Here is a 22526-nt window from a genome sequence, read left to right on the forward strand (position 1 = left end):
CCCAGGTCTTCTCCATGAGCAGCGCACAGCACTGCCTGCCAAGCCACCGGGCCGGCCGATAACCAAGCTCCGCACAGTCCCATGTGCTTTGTCACTTTAATTTTTAAAGACACCCTAGCATAGGTCTGCGGCAACCTAGTGTCCAACTGAGTTACATAAAATTGTACCAGTGATGCACTTGTACATATTTACATGGGGCGGAATGTTTTCCCATAGTTTTAGATGAGTATATAGATCAACATGTTCACATAAGACCAAATACTTTTAATATTATTTATAACTGATTTATAAAGCTTTGAAAAAACTCACAATAGCACATTGTTTACTTTAATGCTTTACGTTACTATCAGTTTAAAATCACAATCAGCACTTAAGTTATAGTCAATCCAGCAAACAAGGGACAAAAAAATTTACAAGAGTTAAGAACTGACTGATACACCCTTTATCTTTTTTTTTTAGCTAATGCATAAGTGCAGAATAAGATACTCTAGTTTAAATATCTTGTTTACAATATACATTTTTGTTCTAGTTACGCAACAGTAAATCCCATGCTTCACATAGAAAAGCAATCCACAACATTAAGAAAAAATGTACAATTTATGAAACAAAGTAAATAAATATTAGTATTACAGAATCAGAGCTGTACATAAAAGCTGTTCAGTTTTAATCATATAAAAATATGTTTTAGTGCAACCTCACATATATATTGATGCTGTTTTGCTTTACATCATTTAGATCCAAGTGTCCAAAAAAGGAAAGAAATTACATTTATTACAAAGCAGATACACAAATTCTAAAATATGTACAAATTACTGCTAAAAAATGCTTATAAGAATATAAGCAAAGTAAAGAAAAGGCACAAACATCTGTACAGTTTTAAAAGTACCAGACCCAACAGGTTAATTTCAAATTTTGTTTTGGTCAGGCTCATGATGACTTGTTAATTTACCTAATTCTTTTGCTATAACAAAAGTATATATAATAGCAAACTACTGTAACTCAGGACAGGCATGCTATAAACTTGATTACCCCTACGTCTAGAAAAAAACAAAACCAAATAAGAAAAGGTGGAAATGAAAGTTTCCATGCATCTTAGATCAATGTAGCTGACTCTTTTCCAACGAAGGTTCTTTGCCTTCCTCTGTGCTTGAAGGTAATTCTTTGCTGCCGTGAAAGGCCGACTGTTTGTCATCCATACAACTCTTGCTGTAAAACGTGGAGTGAGCTAATGCAGTCTGGGATGTACCAAAATTGTCCTTTTCCCCATCACGCAAGTCAGTGTGGGTGGCTGAGGCACAGGGCTGCCCTGGCTCAGGCCCACTGAAGTGTCTAACGCTGCCATGTGCGCTTTCCAAGGGTTTCTGCTGGGGCTCCTGCCCCCGTGCCGGCTGGTCGGCCCCGAGCAGAGCGGCCTCCTCTGTGGCAATCCGCAGGGAGGCGATGGCTTTTGTACAGGTCTGTATGTTCTCCTCCTGCTCCCTCTCGGTGGCGTTCAGGCTGTCCTCCGAAGTGCTCTGCTTCAGCAGCAGCCGAGGGGAGGAGGGCAGGCTGGGCGGGCCAGACTGCCCCAGGGGAGGCGCTGGCCTCTCGTGCAGCTTGGGGATAACACAGGGATGCTTCGCGAAGGATCCCCCTGGAGCTCCTGCCTTCTCCTCAGAGCCCCCCATTGGGAGGGGCAACGTGGGCGAAGGCTGTAAACCAGAGAGGGCCGGCGGCACGGAGTGAACCATCTGGATCCCACCAACTGGCACCATGGGGATAGGAGCTCGGACTGGCTGCTGAGAGTGGAGTGGAAGATGACTGAAGACATAGTCATTAGGTCCCTCGGGGAAAAGGCTGGGGCCTGGATGTTCATAAGCACCTTCTTGGTCTCCATAGAGACTGAAGTAAGGAACCTGAGGTAATCCTCTTCTTAGATTCTGCAGAGGGGATCAAGGGCACAAGGTCAGGGCGGCTGCTCGCCAAGCTCAGGCCAAGCCACTTCACTCGCTCGCTCACGCACTCAGAACACTTTAAAACTACCCGGTCCTTTGCCTGAGTTTTCATTTTCAAGACAAAAGAGATTTCTCAGTTGTCTTTTGGAATCCGTGAATGAAGCTGTCCTTGTTTGAAAAGTTACTTTTCTTTTTAAACAGCATTGTGATAAAACAGGCATGTGGTTTTTACTAGGTACAGAGACATTTTAGCTTGGCTTTTTTCATAAGAAAGAATGAAAAGAAAATAATGGGTAATTATTAGGAAAAGTTTACCGAGCAAAAAAACACTAATAATAGATTAAATTCAAAAGAAATAAAAAAGATTACCATGTGTTTATCTACTGGATAGAATTTTAATATTTTTCTTAAGTGTGGGTAAGTAAAAGCAAAGTAACATGCCTGAAAGTGGGTATTTAAAAAAAGTATTTACAGAGTAAAAGACAAAACAGCAGTGACACAGAAACTGGTGCCTCCATAGTGCAAGTTACTAGTCTAATGAAATAAATTCCTGCTGAAGAGACACCCAGGCGGAGGACCAGTCTTCATGAAATTACAAGTCAAGGTCAGTGTTTATAAGGAAATATCAATCCATTAGATAAGCAGTTAACACTAAATACTTCAGATAGTTACAACTCTTACTCAACTACATAGCTGGGAACCAAAGGTGACTGTGTCTTAACTCCTCTGTTTATATTATTCTTTCCATTTACATATCGTCTTGGAAATTAATGAATTAAAAATACTTAAAATTTTGGGCCAGAATTCTAGATTTCATGGTCCCGGGCTAGAAAATAGGAAACTTATTTTCTATAAATGTTTCTGTAGCAAAACACAATTTAGACCGTGAGATTATCAGGTTTTAATGAGATTATCTAGTTTCAATAACTGAGACTCATTCTTTCCATGGATTGTCATCCTAAAGGGACTCAGTTTATTGTTATTTTTTGAGAACTTAAAATCAAATGGATATAAACATGTCAAGTATGGTAGTAATCCAGGAGAGAGACAAAAAAAAAAAAATTGTTCTCATTCACTTTATGAATGTTTCAGTTCCAAAACCCAAGGTATGCTTTATACCATTAATGATTCATCCAGTTTTATTTAGATTGTGAGACTGGCTCAGGAACGATAAATTATGCATCACCTCTGCTACTCTGTGCCATACTTGGCCCTAACCCTGCTCCAGGCTCCAACTTACTCAAGCTACTAGAGACAAATGATTTGTCCTGGAAGTGCAGGAGAAATCATGCAATCATCAACCCTACAATCACGAGGGCCTAATAAGCTGGGTAAGGGGAGAATTTTACGGTGTGAGAAAGAATCACTATATGCTACCAAAAAAAACCCATCTGATATTTGCTCTGGTTCAGAAAAAGGCATGTTTCCTTTATCAAACACCAGTTCAGGTGGGAGAACTGTAGTGCCTACAATAGCCTCTGAAATAATCAAATGCATCTTTTAATCATAAGAGTTACAAATTCAAAGTTTAAGCTGAAATGTAGGCTGGTTAGTTTTCCATTGCGCTTTTGGCTGCTATTTGGTGATGGCCACCGCATACCTCTTATGAGCGGGGTCTGGGAGGGAGCCGGGGAGAGGGATGCCCCACTGCATGAGGTCTCTCATCCAAACTCTCAAAGGAAATGATGAACTGTCTTGTAAAACTAAGATTTATCCATTACGTTCGAAATCCAACAAAATCGTATTTGTGTTAAGATCAAAATGTCACATCCAGACCTTTAATGATCAGGAAATCAGTGATTCCAACCCCAGAGGTAAGCATACAAGCAGAACCCCTACCGGGTGACCACCTCCCACACACCCTCCCTCCGCCTACTCACCCCTTCTTCACCCACCGAATAGACTTTCAGTAAGGTTTTTCTACTTTGGTTTTTTATTCCATTTGCAACTTTATTTTGTTTTGGAACTTGGACTCTACTGTTGTAATCTGGTGAACACACGCCCATCTTACTTAAATCTCAGTAAGAAAAATCTTGACACAGAAATACCAATAATGAATTTGGTGTGGGTTGTGTTAAGCATGTGCATATTTATGTACATATGAATGCATGTATGCACATATGTATCCCATGTACCAGACACATTATCCCACTCAGCTTTTCAGCAGTGTCAGTAGGTCCTTTGGAAACAAATGCTAGGAAAGAGGGAGGAATGCGAGAGGCTCACTGGTTGGTACGTGTGTGGAGGTGGGGGCAGGAGCAGAGGAGCTAATGCGTGTGAAGGTAGCAGGAAAGGAAGCAGGTGCTCAGCTCAGCTGGGACCCACTGGGCCGGGGGCTGCGGGAGGGAACATGGCCTTGGCTTCAACACTGAGGTGTATCCCGAAGGAGCTAACAGCAGGAAGCTGTCAGCTGACTGCGTTTCTCACAGCTGAATGGCAAGTTCTTTCCAGACAGGAATCTGCTTGGCCCACCTCCCTGGCTGCCACAAACAGGCTAGGAAACTATGACCAAGAGGTTAAGTGACTTGCTTAAGATCACACAGACAGCAAGGGGAAGAGCTGAATGTGGACTTTTTCACTGGACTCAGTGTTCATCTATACTATGTACCAAGGACCAAGACACTCCTTTGTCTCCTTGCTATTGATCTACCAAATCTTTAAAAATGGAAAACAAATGTTTATTATTTGGAAATTATGAGAACAAAACCCATAAAATTTTCACCCTTATTCTTGAGCCACATATAGTAGACTTGCCTACCACTCAGACTGAACCAGATAATGAATGTCTCATGCTGGACTACAAGGTCATTTCACACCACAGTCACTGTCTTGTGAGACCTTGGTCAATGTAAAGCAACAAGACAAGGTATCACTAATAGCATTTCTTTCAAAAAGAATTATTTGAGGGTCATTTCAACTTAATATTTTCAAACATTATTCAGAGAGGGTGAAGCACTCATCAAATATAGCAATCAGGACGGACACTTCTCATAGCACTGCCAATTTATTTTGCTTTTGCAACAAGAATCTAATGCACACATCACAGAAAGATGAAAATCCCATTTGTCCCTCAAAAACAGTGTGATAAAGCATAAAAGTGTTTGGGAACCAACTGCCCCTGCTTTGGGAGGATTCCCAGATCTATTCTCTCATATCATGTGAACAAAGCAGCAGGCTATAAATTCTCTAAAGATAATTAAACCGGGTAATAGACCAAAGGCTCAGCACTTGGGCTTCGTAAATGGTAAAGTTTAACAATTCTATTAAATATCCAGGGGAATTGGGCATATATCCAAAAGTTAATGAACTCCCTTAGCCCACTCCTCCAATTCCTTTGCCTGAGTTGGTTGTGAGTGCTATTATTTTTTAAATAACAATAGTGTGTTGGCTCTAAAGGCTTATTTTTTTCTGTCTACAATTGACTGAATATGCTGCAACATCTCGCTAACACCACAATCTCAGTCCTCCTGACCAATACCAGGAGAGCTGCATCTCACACACTGCACCAGCATCACTGGTTCTAAACCAGAGAAAGCATTTTATACCCAGATGCAGTATACTGGAATCTGTAGTATACTGGAATCTGCAGCATTTATCACTCTTTATTTATGCTGTAACAGCACTAACTTCAGAAGATCCTGTTCTACTTAACACCACCATGAAACAAAAACCTGTGAAAATGCACCTCTTTTTTCTTAGGTAGCTAGTTTATTAGCTTGACAAAGAAATTCCACCCTGTTCGCTATACATATTTCTGCAGTTGTTACAGTATGAAAACTAAGTAGGTAGCAGGCTTGTGAAAAGAGGGTGTTGGGAGCAGGGGACTAGAATGCAACAGGGAGCTTTCCTGAAGTTCAAAAATGACAACCTAAGCTTATGATTCAGGATGGTGAAAAGGCGGTAAGAGGGAGGAAGCTGAACACTAGGGCAGTGAGAAGACAGAGCTGGGAGCTGGTGGTGCCTCCTTTGGCTATGAAGGGTGGGGTTAATCCACACCACAAAGAACAGAGCAAAGAACAGAGACCAGGAAACAAACACATTTAAAGCAAACAAACTCAAGAGTAGCATTCCTCTGTCTATGCTAAGTGGCTGCTTCATTCATTTTTTTAAATCCTACGCAAACTGAAAGAGACATCAGGTCTTCCATGCCATGGATCTAGGCAGGGCACATGCTTTTCAATAGATTTGCATTAAACCTTCTACCTAAATTTAATTCATGATTGTTATGGTTGTTATCTTAACGTATACAGAAGACATACCATAGAAGTCTCCTCTGATACTTTCTCCTTCAGCTCTCCCAACTTCCCACTCTCTTTGGGCCACCATCTCACTAAACAAGTGCCCTTGGTTAGCAGGAGGTAAAAGAAATGGCAAGAAAAGCACATATGTTGATGCCTTTGACTTACAAACATATCAAGGGGGTCATTTTCTCTTCTTCCAGTCCCTTACTAGTTTCATGTGTCCACTCATTGTGAACAAGATAATGAGTTTATTTTTTTTAAGTTATTGAAAGTCAAGGCTAATACCTGAATCAGAATCCTTACCTAGCAAAGTGTTATAGAACTATGACAACTAACTACTCCCAAGAGTATCTGTCTAAGCAATCATGACATTCCAAAGACTTTATCTTTTCTCCTCGAAGTTTCAGCTCATGTTTATAATTAGTTAGGCTTAGAAAGCACTCAGAAAGGCCTCACCTGTTACCAGCTGGAATGCACTACTGCTCTGATGCAATACTACTACACTTGGGGAAATGCCACAGCCATGTTACTGACAATAGCTTGTGATAAAAATGTCTTCCTGCTATTTTCAGTAACCGAGTTCATTCCTCCCCACACTAGTGAGTTATCAAGAGGTTCCCATGTGCTACGACTTACATATCAAAAAGAGAAAGCTACTTATACTCACAGGAGGCCCCAATATGATTGGCTCTGCTTGCAAATACTGCCCCATGGACAACGGTGGGTTGTGATATAAAGCCCTTCTGGGAGATGGCGCTCTTATGGAGGTCATGTATCTTCTCTCTCTTCTGGGAGAGAGGTCTCGTCTTGCCGGGATATCTTTCGCAGGCGACAATGGCCTCCTTGGGGACAGATGCCTTCTTGGTGAAGCATCTCTTTGTGACATCTCTCTTCTCAATGCAGCTTCCTTTCTTGGTGAAAGATGCCTCATGGGTGATAGATCTCTCCTAGGTGATAAATGCCTTCTGGGTGATAAATCTCCTTTGGGTATGAGATACCTCTTTGGTGAGTTATCGCGACAGGGTGAAGAATCATATCCTGGTGAGGAATGGTGGCTTGAGGGGGAGAAGTCCCTCGGAGAGGAGCTGGGCTCTGAAGACAGCATGCACTCTTCATCCATACAACTGGGTATGTCTAACCTGTCCTTGTCTGGTTCTGAGTCTGTACTTTTGCTCTGGAATAACCTCTGGTATTCTGTCATCTGGGTATCTTCACATGAGTCACTCGGTGTCACAAGCTGAGTAACCTGAATACTTGGCAAAGTAACCAAATAGCTGATCAATGAAGAATGTCCTAGGGAACTATCGGAAGGAACCCCATGGGGTACGGCGCCAACATTCACAGGCAAGGAGGAGAATCTAGGAGGCTGAGGACTGGTGCTTCTTGATCTAGTTTTTGGTGTCAAATCTCCCTGGTCATCAAAGTCATCATCATCTTCGTCATCATCATCATTATCATCTGCATCCTCACCATCCGATTCTTCGGCATCTGAGAACTGATGATCAGTTGAAATGCTGGACATGCTATGCTTCTCAGCCGTTTTGTGCAAATCTTCCATAGTTTCTGAAACAATTGAACAAAGATAGTGGAGATCAAGACCCAAACATCCAGGTTAGGAGCCAATTTAGGTCCCATCTCTTTCCAGAAGATTTCCCCAACCCTCCAGCCCCTAGAGATAGATAGTTCCATCTCTGAACTCCTAAGACACTCACTGGACACTTACCTCTGTGAGCCTGCACTGATTCTTCTCTTTTATATACCTACCCTTTTTCATCCCCACCTTATAATAAAAACTCTAGAGTAGGACCTTATATCTCAGACATCACACCACTCATAGAAAACCATCAGTAAATGGTTTATAATGTTGTAAATGATAATGTTAGAAGAAAAATAAAAGCAACAACCTGTCCCTACAGGTATAAGCTTATGTCTAAGTGGCATATCGCAGAAGGTTTGACTGAGCCTCAGGTTTTCTATTGAGGTTAATGATGATTTTTTTCTATTAGATTTTCTCTTAATAGGAAAATTAAGACATAAAAATGCTTTTCAAAGTTCCCAGAAAGTTTTATAAAATTTAAATCACTATCACAACAACAGTGCAACTGGATTTCCTTTATGGTTCTAGATAAAAATATTTTCACAGTAAGACCTTTATCCCTCCCTAGGTCTGAACTGAAAATGCATTTATTTCTTCTCAGTAGGTTTCAAGCAATTCAGTATGTTAGACTTCTTTTCTATGTTTAGTATTTAATAAAAGGAAATGTAATCAGTTTTTAAAAAATATCTAAACATATTTTACCACTTTGGCCACAAAGCTGCAGCATGCGTAATGAAGTGGTCCATCAACTAAGTTATAAATACGTACCTGCTTCCTCAGTTTCTGTATCATCCACTGAAGTCATTGAGACTCCTAACTCCAGGCATTTTTTCATGTGTGCTTTAGATTTCATATGCTTTGTCAGGTTTCCTAGCAAACACACCAAAAAAATAATCTGTTATCAAAATGTGATGATTGCTCCAAAATTCAATGTGCTATGAACTCACTTGAGATGACAAGGTTTTTTTTTTCTACCTGTTACCCCTTGCCTCAACCTTAAGAGGGACAATCTGGTTTCTGAAAACATCAACCCCGGAGAGCAGTGGCCCAGTCTCAGGTTTTCTTCACTCTGGGAGACTTGTAGAAGTCCAGGGTCACATCTTTTCAAGGGTAGATTCCAAGCATGACTGGGAATCCCATGTTTTCCTGACTGAGAAGGGATCTAATATCTTTGGCCTCCTAATGCTCCATATAAAGCCAAGCTGGGTCACACATCTCAGAGAAACTTCACAACAAAATATTATCAACACACCCACCAGACCCGAGCCCTTCTGGCATTGATCAGATATAGATTAGACTCACAGGATCCTTAACTAGTCAGAAGAAAAAAAAATCCATACTGTTAGGGGCAACCCTATACATGAATTCAAAGAACAATACAAATATTTTGTTAACTACTTATAGGGAGTATTAGTCTCAGTATTGAGCATGTCTCTGTCTGACATACGTTAGCAAACTTTATGACAGCAGTTTCTTCTGGGGCAGCAATATCCCCTTTTCATTTACCATGAAAATCCCATCATTCTAAGAAAAAAGGATTTTACACCAAATATGTAGGATGATGATGATATAGACATACATAATTATATGTATATACATACAAGTGTGTGTGTAAGTTTCTGTATATTCATATAATTGCTATATATAATGTGAGAAATTACAAAAACACTGATCGAATCACCTTGGACATAGGATCTATAAAAAATATATAGGCTGTTCCATGTCTCATATATAACTTATCAAAAGATATCCAGAAACTAATTCAGTTGTAAGAGTCACAATATTGTCTCTGCCCTTTGATACTGCTTTAACGATGTACCAAAAAATGCCTTATTTTTAAGAATAGGCTTATTGAATCTAGGTGGAAACTCTCAGCCTGATGAAATAGTTTGTTCCCCTTGTAGGGGTGTTTAGTTTGCTATTAATGTAATACATGAGTCATAATTCTAAACTGGGACACTGTTGTTTATTATTTTACTTGTATTACAATTTTTTTAAAAAGTTCAAGCATTTTTGTAGACAGATCATCAAGAACTCTAAAACCTGAAAATTAATTAAATATATCTATAAATTAATAGAAACCATTTGTTTCTTCAAGGGAGCAAAGTATCATGTATGTGGATGGCTGTGACTGTTAGGTGTGTCAAGATAATAACAATAATTTATTTAAATCTTAGTATGTGTTTCTTCTTCTGTATTTTTCTCTCCACCCATTTCAAGAAGATGGCTGGGGAAGGTTTGTGGTTGGAAATCTGGCTCTGAAACCACCCCCCACCCCAGATATGGTTTATGGAATTCTTGAACTTCTGAAGGGCGTAGCACAAGGAGGGGAGCAGAATGGCAGGGGGAGGGCATGGAAGGAATGGCCCAGGCATGAAGGAAGTACTGGTCCTACAACTGTGCTCTTGGTCTGAGCTCAGGTGACAGGGCTTTGGACAGCAGGCATTTCAGCTGGAGGTGAAAATGGAGGGGATTCCCAGAATGTTTTGTCCATTTTAAGATTCTGAGAAATTTGTACATTCTCAAAAGGTGACTAGGAAACTCAATTAATGACCAATGATAAGTTATTTCCTGCTAAAATCCAAGACAATGGTTCAGAGCCAAATTTAGTTTGATTTTTAAAAAAATCTTTAAAATGTTTCTTCACCCGGTGTTTCACACAGCTCTACCTGCAGAAAAACCGTATGTCCAGTGAAGATACATCAGTTGTAATGACTGGCAGATTTGCAGTATATTCTAAAACTAAAGTTTATATTTTCTTATCTCCCAGGAAGTCTCTTAGTGAAATTCTATATAAAAGTCTTAACTGTGCAAAGGTGGATGGTATTTAAAGGACCTTATGTTTATTTCTTTTGAAATACAAACAAACACTCCCTTCCCCTTTTTCTGGCTTCAAAGAAGGCATTTTTGTAATATAGAGGCCTTGTCAATAAAGAAGAAACAGATATATTGATAGGCTACACATTTATACTTCTGACAAACCAATGAAATAATTCAGGTTTTTTACTATAAAAGAAAATAAGTACACATTTCTCTACCAAAGACTATTTTATGATATTTATTTTTGTTGCTGTGTAGTCGAGTGGATCAATTGGCATGCAAATTTAAAATTGAAACTTTGGGAAATAATTTGAGTTTCATGAGGATCCATTAGTACTTCTACAATAAGCAGTAAAATGTGCTTCTACAAAAGTCAAACCAACTCTGATTCACTATTGTTTGTATTCTGAGAACACTGGGCTTATGAACATTTTCGTGGTTTTATAAAATGATAGAAACATAATCAAACAACCTTCTTCCGTAAAATACTTTCATATAAATCTACCTGTTAAAAACAGATTTTGTTGTTTTTTATTGAAAAGACAGAATATCATTTCAAGCCAAGTCCTAGTTCTAGGAGATTAACAGTTGTGGCCTGAGAGTTAGAAATTGTCTCTGTGCTGATAAATATACAGAACCCAAGCTATCAAATTTCGATGAATAATTAATGCAACTGTGGATGGAGGAGCCCACCTGGGAGTCTGTGGATTTCTACATTATTTATAATCTTGAAACTGACCAAGGGCACATGTTTTTTCCCAGCTGCTGCTTTGCTTTCCTAATGCCACCACATGGAATGTCTCCCTGCAGTATTTCAATACCGGTGCAAAGATTATCTAGACCACATAACATTTCCAACATGAAGTAATAGCTATCCAGGCAATTCTGAGCCACTTCCTTCAGAGACAACTGGCCGGGGCCCAGCTCCACAGAGCTCTTACTTAAGTCGTAAAAGGAGCCTCGCTGTCTCACGGACATCCTCTGATCGCTTACATGCGGGAGGAAATACATTTCACCGGGTCATGTTTTCACAAACCAAACCACCTTCTAGTCGATGAAATGTAGTTATAAAATGGGATTCGTAATCCGAAGTAGCCATAAAAAAGTGATTTTCCTCTTTAAAAAAATTTTTAAAAAATTGTTCGTTTTTAAAAATTTTTCGTACCTTTCGTTTTGAAGGCGAAGTTACATAGCTTGCACACGTAAGGCCGGACGTCAGTATGGGTGCGGATGTGCTTTTTGAGCATGCTGGGCTTCTTGCAGCGAATCCCGCATTCCTCACAAATGTACTTCCCACGCCCACGTCCTCTGACATACACATAGTCTTCATTTGACTTATACCTGTTGAGAAAAAGGGAGTCCAGTGTGCTTTCAAATATTTTAGCACATGATATAATCAACCCCAAAGCTAATCATTGGCATGGTAAACTTTTATGAGGGGCTTTTACAAACAATTATTCAACTTTACTTCTACGGAGCCTATGAAATTTATGCAGTAAAGGCTGAAAGAACTAGGTAACAGATCTGGCATTGTAACCAAAACAGAATTTCTTCTACTTGGAGTTCAGCATGGAATTGGATCTTCTATTAAGTGTAGATATATGGACTGGGTATAGATGTTCAAATAGGCTTCTATAAGCCTTGAAGACTTGCAGAGCTGTGCCTTAGTACTTTTGGATTCTAGTAAAACTTCCAACCAAGAAACATCCAAAAAGTTATACCACCATATTCAAATCATCACAGATCATTTGTTAATATTACATCATTTAAGATGTACATGCATAACACACATACCCCTCTAAATTTGCTAAAAGTAATGTAACTGATAATAGAATTCTTCTTTGCAAGTTTCTACTCTATTTTTATAGTCCTGGCACGAGAGTGCCTTGGAAATTTGTAGCTCTCACAGACTGAGCTGAGCTCACCAACTGTTGTCTGCAGATTGTACCTGCCCTTCCTAAGGACCGTGAAAACGCATGCAAGTGGAGTCTGAACTTCAAGTGGCTTCTGGAAAGTACTGTTACGTAATGACATCCAGAGATTCTACTTTTCAATCAAACTTGCATTGGTTTCCAAAAGGATTTAATTGACATGTTTGAAAGGATGTCTAATGAAATCAGTTAGACGAACAAATTCTTAAGTATTCAGAACCGTGATAATCAACAGAAGAAACCCACCCAGTGCTCCAACATCACGTTTTGTTTAGAATACAAAGAAACATGATCTGTCATGGAGTAGGACAGCATTCTATCAAATAAATAGGTGAGTGGTATCAACTCCTAAATCACAGCTAGGTTAGAATTATGGGTCTAATGTCACTCTTGGAAAGACATTCCTTTTGAGGAGTCCTTTTTATAACTTCAAAAGGTGAACTGACATACAAAATGCCCTTATCCACTGGGCACTAGATTCACAATTTTCTATATTCTAAGAGCACTGTAAACTTCTCGATTTGTCCCAGCAAATCCAGCATCAGGAATAAAAGCAAGTTCAACGTCATTTGCCCAAGGCACTGAAGGATTTTTAAGACAGAAAAATCCACCCACGTATTTAAATACCAACTCTGCTATAGGTACTGTTTAATCTTAACATTATCTGCTTTTTGGTTAGTACTGATCCAGGTGAGAATTCAGTAATATTAAAAAATGAATAGTTAATTTTGCATGCTTCCTGCTCCTTTAAGTTTTTCCTCTTTTACAAGAAATTTCCAACATCACTTGTTCTTCAAATCTATATTAAACTTTATATTTTATCTCACATTGTGTTTTGTCATAAAGTAGAAAAGAACATAAAGATGCAAAATATCTTTCACCTTTTAATTTCTCTATTCTCTCCCCCTAACTAAATGGAATTGTCTAAGGAATACAGAATAAAGCAATTTCATAAAAAAGTAATTTTCTTTGGGGAAGGATACCTTCAATTATTGCAGCCCATCATCATAGTTGATGGGGAATACATTTTTCCTTCATATTATATAATTTTATTTTTAATGTATTAGCTGATTAGCTTGCTTCCAGAATGAAAATATAGTGAAGTTCAGCATAAACTGTAACTGTATATTATAAAAATCTATACAAATAAAATATTTACCAATCAACCATTCTACAAATCTACTTGATAGGGGAATTAATGGACTTTGAAAAAAATAAGAAGGATATGCTGAATTAAATTCTAAATCTATAAATGAGATAAGAAACACATACACTTAAGCAACTGGTCAGTAATACTTTTTAAGTTATCACTTTGCAACCACTAAAATAAGAGTTGGTGATACACTGCTTGGAGTGAACCTGGTCACCACCAGGCAGAGGTTGGGCCACAGATGAAGAAATGATTGGCAGTAGCCTATAAAATGGGGCAATGAGAGGAAGAAATGAAATACGGGCACAATCCTTTTGGGTCATCAAAACAGCAATAAAATGTTCACATACGCATTTTCACTCGTGTCCTTCGTTAGTGGAGATGGGCTCCCCAAAGCATACAGTAACTGTGAAGGTCTCTCTAATCTAGTACAAGTGCACTGCTATGAAGACTGCTGAATGTTAGAGGTTGATTCAGTCACAGGGACCTCTCAGTCTCTGAGGAAAGATAAAATCTGTATTTCTCTTGGTGGTGTTAAAAGATGAGGGATGTCAAAAAAATACTGAGACAAGCTTCATGACTATATACAATTCTGGTTTTAGTGAAAATACTCGACATCCATCAAAAGAAGGCCACACCTAAGAGGGAATCAATTTTAATCATCCATCTCCAAACTGGTAATCTATGTGAGAAATCAATATTTCATTTCACTGAACAGTCAACATTTTATAGTCAAACAGATAACATTATTTTGCCCTCCAAATATAATTGGAATAAATTCATGTGCATGGAAATATATATGGATCTGTTGTACAGATAAGGTGAGTTACATCATAATCCCCTAAATGTGGTTAATGTGTTTTAAATATCGTTTAAATTTTAAAAGCAAAAATCTGGGCTTTTCTCCCATTGACTGGATCAAAGATGCATTTCCACCTAAATCTAAAACTAGACGTCACACATATGTGTAATTTTTCATAACTGTACAGAAACAAAGGCATTGGACCTTATTACTTAGGTTTCTACCATTCAGAATTTTAACATTTAAGAAATAATTCCTAAAGACAAAGAACTGTCGCAGACCAGAGGAGTCTGGGGAAACATGACAACTAAATGCAGTGCGGTCCCCTGGCATGGATCCTGGACCTGGAAGAGGACATTGATGAAACTGATGAAATCCCAATGAAGTCTGGAGTGCAGGCAATAATAAAAACAATAAAACAAACAAGTAAATTAAACAGTGTCTAGGATTATACGTGAGTGTGCACGATTGCATTTTTATAAGCACAGAATAAAAATATGTCCACTAATAGCGCAATAAATGCTCATAAAAATAATATTAAAGAATAAAACTTTCAAGATTCCACCAACTTAGTCGATTTCATAGTAAATTAGAGGCATAAAAATTTAAAGCAGAGGCTCAAACCATATACAACAGGGACATTTTCATTAAAGGCAAGTCATGGAAGCAAGGACATGAACTCATTATCTATGACCAGCCAGACTTCAGGAATGTCAATAGAAAAGGAATTCGCTCGACACTTCCAACCCGAGGAGATACCGCTTTTTCCATGCAGACATTCAGGACCATTTGCTCTGACTTAGATCTGAATAGTTTCCATTTGCACTTATGTTTCCTTACCCTCCTTCAAAGATTTTAATTCGGATTGGCTCAGTTTGTTTGGATCCAATATCTTTATCTCCATGAATATCTCCTTTCCCTCTTTCCTTTAAGATATTTCCCACTAGTTTCCTTTCTAGTTTGCTGCCAAATAAAAAGGACGCATCAGGTTTCATCTGTGGGATAAAAAGAGAGAATCATTTCACATGCCTTCTCTAAGACAGGGGAAGACCACATACCCCCATCTTCTATGATCTCTGAAAATTAACCTCAATTCCAGGCTAAAATGGCCATGGGCTGGTTACAGAAAATAAGGGACAACAGGAATAAAATCAGAAAAGAACAACAATGTCTACTGAATAAATTCAACTTTTTGTTTAAAAAAAAAAAAATACTACTTTAGCACTTACACTGTGCAGCACTAATAAAAACTTTAAAAACATGTGTGTTTTTTTATTCTGAAGTAGCAATTAAAGCCATCCTTATTAATTAAGGAAATATTTTCAAAAATTATTGAAGGGGAATGGTAACTGAAATAAGTAATATGTATTTTTAAATCCTCCATGTGCTTCTTTTAATAACTTGGCATTAAATTCCCAAGTGCCCCTTGTTAATATTCTTATAATTTCACGTGTAAGGCATTAATTGTTCATTTTTGGAACCAACCAGCTGGTCACTTGGGAAAATGAGTTTTGAGAGCAATACATAGAAAATAAATTTTAGCATAAGGTATTGTCAGTGGGAGCCAGTCCTCGGAGGTTTGCAAAGTTCAGTTCTGACACCCTGCCTGTCTCCTGCCTGACGCTCCCTTCCAGGGCCCTCTCCCTACCCTATGTCCCCATTTCACAATTTCCTGAATTCCTCACCTCAAAAGAAAAGTCAATCTACCAGGTTGTTAACACAGGTCAGAAGAGAGAAGAACCCAAAGGAATTAGTCCCTGAGGTAGAATTTCCTGACACCTGAGTGGAGGAGATACTTTGTGGTTGGGGCTTTTCCTGGGACCCTCATAAGCTCAGGCCAGTGGCTTCCCTCACCCATGGGGAAGCCCAATGCTGCACAGGACTCCCCCAACTCTGACCTTCATTTTACTTGCAATTTTTAGACTGCCCTTCACTGTGTATTCTGCTCAGCCATCAAATCCACAATCAGAATGCTTTCAGAACAACATCCATTACCTGAGCAAACTGCTTCCACGCACTGGATGACGTGAGCTTGCCGGTTCCAGGCCTGTGCATAGCAGCCAGAGTATAAATTTCTGCGGTGATCTTTTGCTTGGATCTCAGAAGAGCCAGAGTGGTCTTGGTGTTCAATCCTGATGGGTTGGGGTTACAGGAACTAATGCACCATGAAGCATAAACCGAGGATTTGAAGGTGGCCTGTTGCACGTAATTGGGTTTTGTATAATTCAAGAAGCACCAACTCACAGTAGTTGTTGTCCGCAGACTGGGGAACTGAAGAATCTGCTGGAAATCTGCCACATCTGTGAAAAGGAGCGTTGAGTTTGCCACTTTCCCGCTTGGGCCGGAGGCCATGTGGACCAGCATGCCAACAGGCAGCTTCTGGCCCCTTCCTTGCTCTTCGGGCTGACTGTCTGCCTGTGGCAGCGAGGAGCTCTGTGGGCTTAAGCTCATGTCAGAGGCCGTCTCATCGATATCTAATTCCTCCGAGGACTCCCTGCTCTCAGAAGGCCCACTGGACTTCTGCCCGAGAGAGGGTGCCCTGCAGCTGGGAGGGAATGGCTCCCTCAGGGGCACGCTGGCAGAGGGATGGTCTTGAGATGAGGAGGGGGACAGGGAGGAGAAGGAAGATGCCCCCGACTGCAAGCCGTCCTTTGGCTCAGAAGCACAGCCTTGTCGAACCAGCTGGGGTTTCTGCGGGCGGGAGAGGTCCTTTTTGATATCTGAGTTGGTGAGCTCCACAGCGCTGAGCTCCTCGACAATCTGTCCATACATCTTCTCTTCCTTGACCCTTTTCTGCTGCTTTGTTTCCATGAAGAGCTCCAAGCTGCTGGCTGGCGAGAGCATCCGCTTGCTCCCTCCCAGGGTGGTGGCACTGTCCGAGGTGGAAGGTAAGCATAAGGGAATTGAGGATTCTAAGCCAAGGGGTAGGGTTTGAGGTACCTTCCAGATGGGGTATTTTTCCAAGCCTGCATGCTGCCCCAACACCTGGGCAATGTTAAACCCTATCCCTTGCATGGCCGCATTGGTTACCAGTGTCCTTTGGGTCATGTTCTCGTCGACTTTGCATATGACAATTGCAGGACTGTTCTGCCCAAGTATCTGGGAAATGCTTGTGTACATGACACTCCCATAGGACGGAACATGGGTCTGGATCCTAACAGGAACCACTGTGCCCGGTAAGGACTGCAGAGGCCCAGCCGTTGCTGAGGTGAAATCTTCTTGGAGGACCTGCTCAGAGGGAGTATCCATTGACTTGGTACTCTGGTCCGATGGAAACTTTGGAAGAAAGTTCGTTGAGTGGAGCCCTGATGTGCCTGAATAACATGGGTAAGCTTGCTCTTTTGTGTGCGCATAATCAGCGGCTTTCTTTCCAGTGTGCTCTGCAGCGTGCTCCAGGGGATAGCTGGGATGGATTTCTGCCTGGAAAGGAGGCTTGCCATAGCTCTTCGGAGGGTGAGGCAGGAGGGGATGCGGGAAATGGGGTTGCCACCAAGGAGGCTGCTGCGCTGGTAAGTGGACCATACAGACGGTAGGATACTGAAACTGAAACAAGGCATTCTGGATGGGAGAAAACGGAATCGCCTCTTGATGTGGAAATAAATGTGGCTGTTCAGACAAGTGCTTGCTTGTAATATAGGATGTTGGTTGTATCAAGGAATTTCTCAGGGCTTCCTGACTGTCCAAGTGCATGATCTGCTGCTGGGCCAGGTGGAGCGGCCCTGAGCTCAGCTGGTTACAAGGGCCCACAAGCTGCTTCCCTGGGTCCTCAGCCGGGAGAGGAGGCGGCGCGGAGGACGGGGTGTGGTGCCACGCGGGCCTCAGGCCGGCGTGCAGGTGTTCCATCTGCTCCTGCTTGACGCCCAGGTCCGGCCCGGCCTCGCCCTGGGCGATCTCGGGAGAGCCGCTGAAGGAAGCCTGCCGCACCAGGAAACATTTCTTCCTCTCCCGGGACGGGGACAGTGTGGAGGCCGGCGCCCCTGCCGCCGGAGCGTGGGTCAGATTCCCATAATCAAATGATTTGCTCCGAATTTCTGGGACTTCAGTCGGGTGAGGGCAGGGCATCTGCTCGGAGGAGCAGCGCCGCATCTCTTTTTGGTGGTGGTGGCCTGGGACAGACAGCGAGTAGGAACCGGCGGGGACAGTCAAAAACTCCGAGTGCTTCCCAAACTCATCTGGCTTCCCAGGGACAGCAAGCTTAATGGCGTCCTCTCTTTCGAAAGACATTGAGAAACTGGAGCTGTGGGACAAGTTGCTTTCCTGGCTGGGGCTGCGAGAGAGGCCGGTGCCTGTGGACTCAAAGCTGGACTCCCCAGAGGAGTGCTCCATATCCGCGAGTCGCAGACGCTTCTTTTTGGGCGGCAGCTTCTCTGCTGGGAGCTGGGAAAGGGTCTCGCTCCTCTGGGGCCACTGAAATTCCTCTACAGGCTTCTCTGGCTCTTTGCTCTGGGCTTCTCTCTCCTTGTCTGGCTTATCCGGCTCCTCCGTCACTCGGATCTCAGGAACCTGGATGTTGTGCTGGCGAACCAGCCTGGGCTGCGCGTGGTAGGCCTGGGGCTGAGGCTGCGGACAAGGGGATGGCTTCCCCCCACTTTCTGCGCTCTCCCCCCGAGGAGCCCACTCTGGACTCACCGGGGCCTCCGAAACCTCACTGTCACAGGTCTCAGAGGGCGAAGAGGCTTTTTCCTGTGCACTGGCCGCCAACTCGGATGACTCGGACCTTTCGAATGAATTGGGCCTGCTCAGCGAGTTTGTGTGTTGAATCACAGAAATCACATTTCCCGGGGGTTTCCTGCCCCCCAGGTCTGACATCTTTTCTAAATCAGAGGCTGAAGGTAACTCGTCTGACCCGAGAGATGGACTTCCAGGCTGCAGCGGGGGCCGGCAGGGGTCAACGCGCTCAGAGTGCCCCTGGGAAGCGCTCTCGTGCCCAGCCGCGGCGAATGCACCTCTCGCGCCTTCCTGCACCTGCAGCTTGGGGTCATACTCGGAAGTCATTATGCCCACGGGCGCGCTCACGGCGCTGCTGCAAATCATGGGGGTGTCCTCCTCGTCTCCCACGCTCTTCTCTTTCCGGCGCTTCCTGTTTTCACACGTGGTTCCGTACGTGGTTGGCGTTCCCTGCAATGGCACCGAGGGATCCGCAAAATATTCCCCACCGTGTTTTAAGGAGCTTAAGCAGGAGATGTCCCTGTAGCTTTGCTTCGGTGTTTCAGGCTCTTCCCACTTCTTGTAAGGCTTCCGGCAGACGTCATAGTCATAGCCAGCCCTGTCCCCGGGAAGCAACTTCTTCTCCTTCAAGGAGGAGCCCGAGATGCTCTTCAGCATCCTGCCGTGGTGTTCTGCCTCCACGTGGCCCTCCTGCACCGACGGCAGCTCAAACGCAGCTTGTCTCCTTAGCATGCGCTGCGGGGGGATGCCCACAGTCCCCGGGTAGAACACGTCGTCGGAGCCCGCCATCCGCTCATCGAAGGAGTGACTTCCTCTCAGAGACGGAGGGATGCTTAGGTTAGTTGCTGAAGAAGTCGGCATTGAGTTGCTTCGAATAAGGGGTGAAGAGTCCATAGGGGCTTCTAAGAGCATGGGGTTGCTGCCTTGGAAATTTGCAGGATAAAGTTTTCCTTCATTCCTGATAGACGACGGAACAGCCTGGGATTGTCTGGACTCGCTGTTGAACTTCGTGGATTTCAACAAGCTTGTCTGACTGGGGTCGATTTCCCCTTGGCTCGGGATCATCCGTGAAGCGGGGTCTTCAAACATCTTGACGTCTAACCTGGTGTTGACGTGAGGTAATGGCTCCATCATACCCTTCCTGCCCACGGGGGCACGCTCCTGACTTGTGCTCACACTGAGTGTGTTTCTGGGACTAAGCCGACAGTATTTCCCAAAGATGATTTCTTCATAAGACTTGGCATTTGTGTTTGGGGGGCTTATTTGCTGCTCTGCGCTTTCTGAGCGAGAAAAATACCCGGAGTCGGTGCTTCCTTTACTGTGCGGGCTCAGAAGGTTCAGAGATGGCTCAGAATCTTGTCCTTTCTTCTCTGACAGTCTCAGTGCAAGTTTCTGTTTCACCGTGTGAGAGTCATCGGCCTTAGTACTTAAAGACAGATTGGGTAGCATATCAGAGCCAATATACTGAGAGCTTTCATTAGGCAAAGGAATCCCACTTTTAGGAATGATCAAAATCGGCACCTTCATTGGCCCTCCCAGGGATTCCTCCAGTGACCCATGAAAGCCCCCTCTGCTGGCGATATCCAGGGGGATTGGGGGGCCGGGGCTCATTTTGTCAGAGGTCTCAACGAACAAAGAACTCTCCTCGTCTGTGTCTGTGCTCTGTTCACCATCTGAATGTATTTCTGCTTCCACGTCAATGAAACCAGCCTCCAGGTCCAGCTTCGACACAGCGGCCTCTGTGAAGGGGACCAGGCCTGCCTTGATGGCGTGGGCGTGGGACTTCCTGTGCTTGTACAGGTTGCTCTTCGTCTTGAAGGAGAAGCCGCACGGGACGCATGGGTACGGCCGCTCCCCGGTGTGGGACCTGATGTGTTTCTTCAGCACGCTCGGCTTGGCACACGCCCTGCTGCAGTAGGGGCAGATGTACTTGCCGGGCTTCTTGGGCTTGTGCTCTTTCTTGTGAGCTTCTTCGGACTGTTCGATACTCTTCTGGGAGTACTGGCTAAAAGCAGGGTTCAGACTCGAAATCTTTTTTCTAGGGTAACCACCACTGTGGCTGTGGATAGGAAAAGGGAATAAGTCCTCAGAGGGGACAGAGGGCAAGGGGCCAGGGAAAAGCCACGGAGGGCCTTCGAGGCTCTGATGGGGCTTGTTGCTGTGCATGACCCCCTGTGGCAACGAGTGCTGAGGGAAAGAGAGTGAGTGTTGGCATGAGTAAGGGCTCGGACGGTGCAGCGGGTATTGCTTCTCCGCGACTTGCTGGGCCACCTCGCCGGGGGAGGCCAGTTTCCCAGAACCGAAGAGTTGTGCTGACGCTGTGTTTCCAATTTGCTCAGGATCTATTTGTGGTTGCCGCTGTCCTTCTTGGCTGCCAAAAGTGCTCATCTTAATAACAGCTGATTGTTCCTGTCTCCATCTACCTGACACTTTATCAGTTTCTCCAGACCTTGAGGTAGCTTTTTGTCCTAGAGCTGTGTCCCCAGTGTCCATTTTGTTACACAAGGTCTTAGGTGCTAATTCGCTTGAGAGCCCTGCGGACTCATGGAGTGTCTCCAAAGCTGTGCTTTTCAAAGCTTGCTTGTTCCAGGGTGTCTGTAAACTTGCCGAACGCGCCTTCTCTTTGGAACCTTTTACACCCACCCCGTAGTCTATGGGCAACAGATGGTAATGTCCTTGGACCAGGGCTATAACACAGTTCTCTCCATTGTAGCAAAGTCCGTCCAAAAGCTAATGTACATCTATAAAAATTTCTTATGGCATTTGAATATTTTCAACTAGGATGCAGTTGGGATGGTGAATAGTCCAGGAGAAATTCCGCCCATCAACTAGAGCAAAGTTCAATTACCAGTTTCACTAAGGTAAAATGATCTGGGGGGAAAAGAAATACAAAGACAATGTCAAGACTGTCATCAATTTTTTAAAAAATCCTAAATAACCCGCCTGAAATTGGATAAACTGAAAATGAGTTTTACTCTAATAAATTCATTTTGTGGCTATTACATTACTTCCACAATTAAAGGATATTAATATCAAACCTAGCATTAAGTCATAAGCATGTCTATTCAATGCTTGAATTGTGGTCATCCTTTTATACACAGCTTAATTTTGGTTAGAAAAGAATTTAAAGAAAAAATTTTGATAACTGTTACTTATAAAATCATAAAATTTTTTAAAGCCTTCATTAAAATAAATTTAGAGCTATTTCTACCAAGTTCTATGACTTGCATGCTGGTGTACATATTTCTCTGCATAGATATGTTTTATAGGTTAATACAAAATGTATATTTATAAATATTCAATACAATTATATAAATATATGAATACATAACATAATATACAATATATAGTATAGTATTTATAGCTTAAAAGCAATGACAGTA

At 42.5% G+C, this 22526-nt stretch overlaps 1 protein-coding gene across 1 annotated transcript; it reads right to left on the reverse strand.

Moving 5' to 3' along the window:
- Positions 1 to 243: 243 nt before the first annotated feature.
- HIVEP2 (HIVEP zinc finger 2) lies at positions 244 to 21870 on the reverse strand. The gene is made up of 6 exons (XM_016223958.2): positions 16471 to 21870; positions 15316 to 15470; positions 11758 to 11933; positions 8541 to 8642; positions 6843 to 7738; positions 244 to 1919 (listed from the first exon to the last, which is right to left on the reverse strand). Exons 1-6 carry the CDS (start codon positions 21634 to 21636, stop codon positions 1098 to 1100), a joined length of 7317 nt encoding a protein of 2438 aa, XP_016079444.2. The 5' UTR covers positions 21637 to 21870; the 3' UTR covers positions 244 to 1097.
- Positions 21871 to 22526: the final 656 nt, after the last annotated feature.

This window comes from Miniopterus natalensis, chromosome 5 (assembly GCF_054644295.1).
Source record: "Miniopterus natalensis isolate mMinNat1 chromosome 5, mMinNat1.hap1, whole genome shotgun sequence".
In the NCBI taxonomy this organism is placed as follows: Eukaryota; Metazoa; Chordata; class Mammalia; order Chiroptera; family Miniopteridae; genus Miniopterus; species Miniopterus natalensis.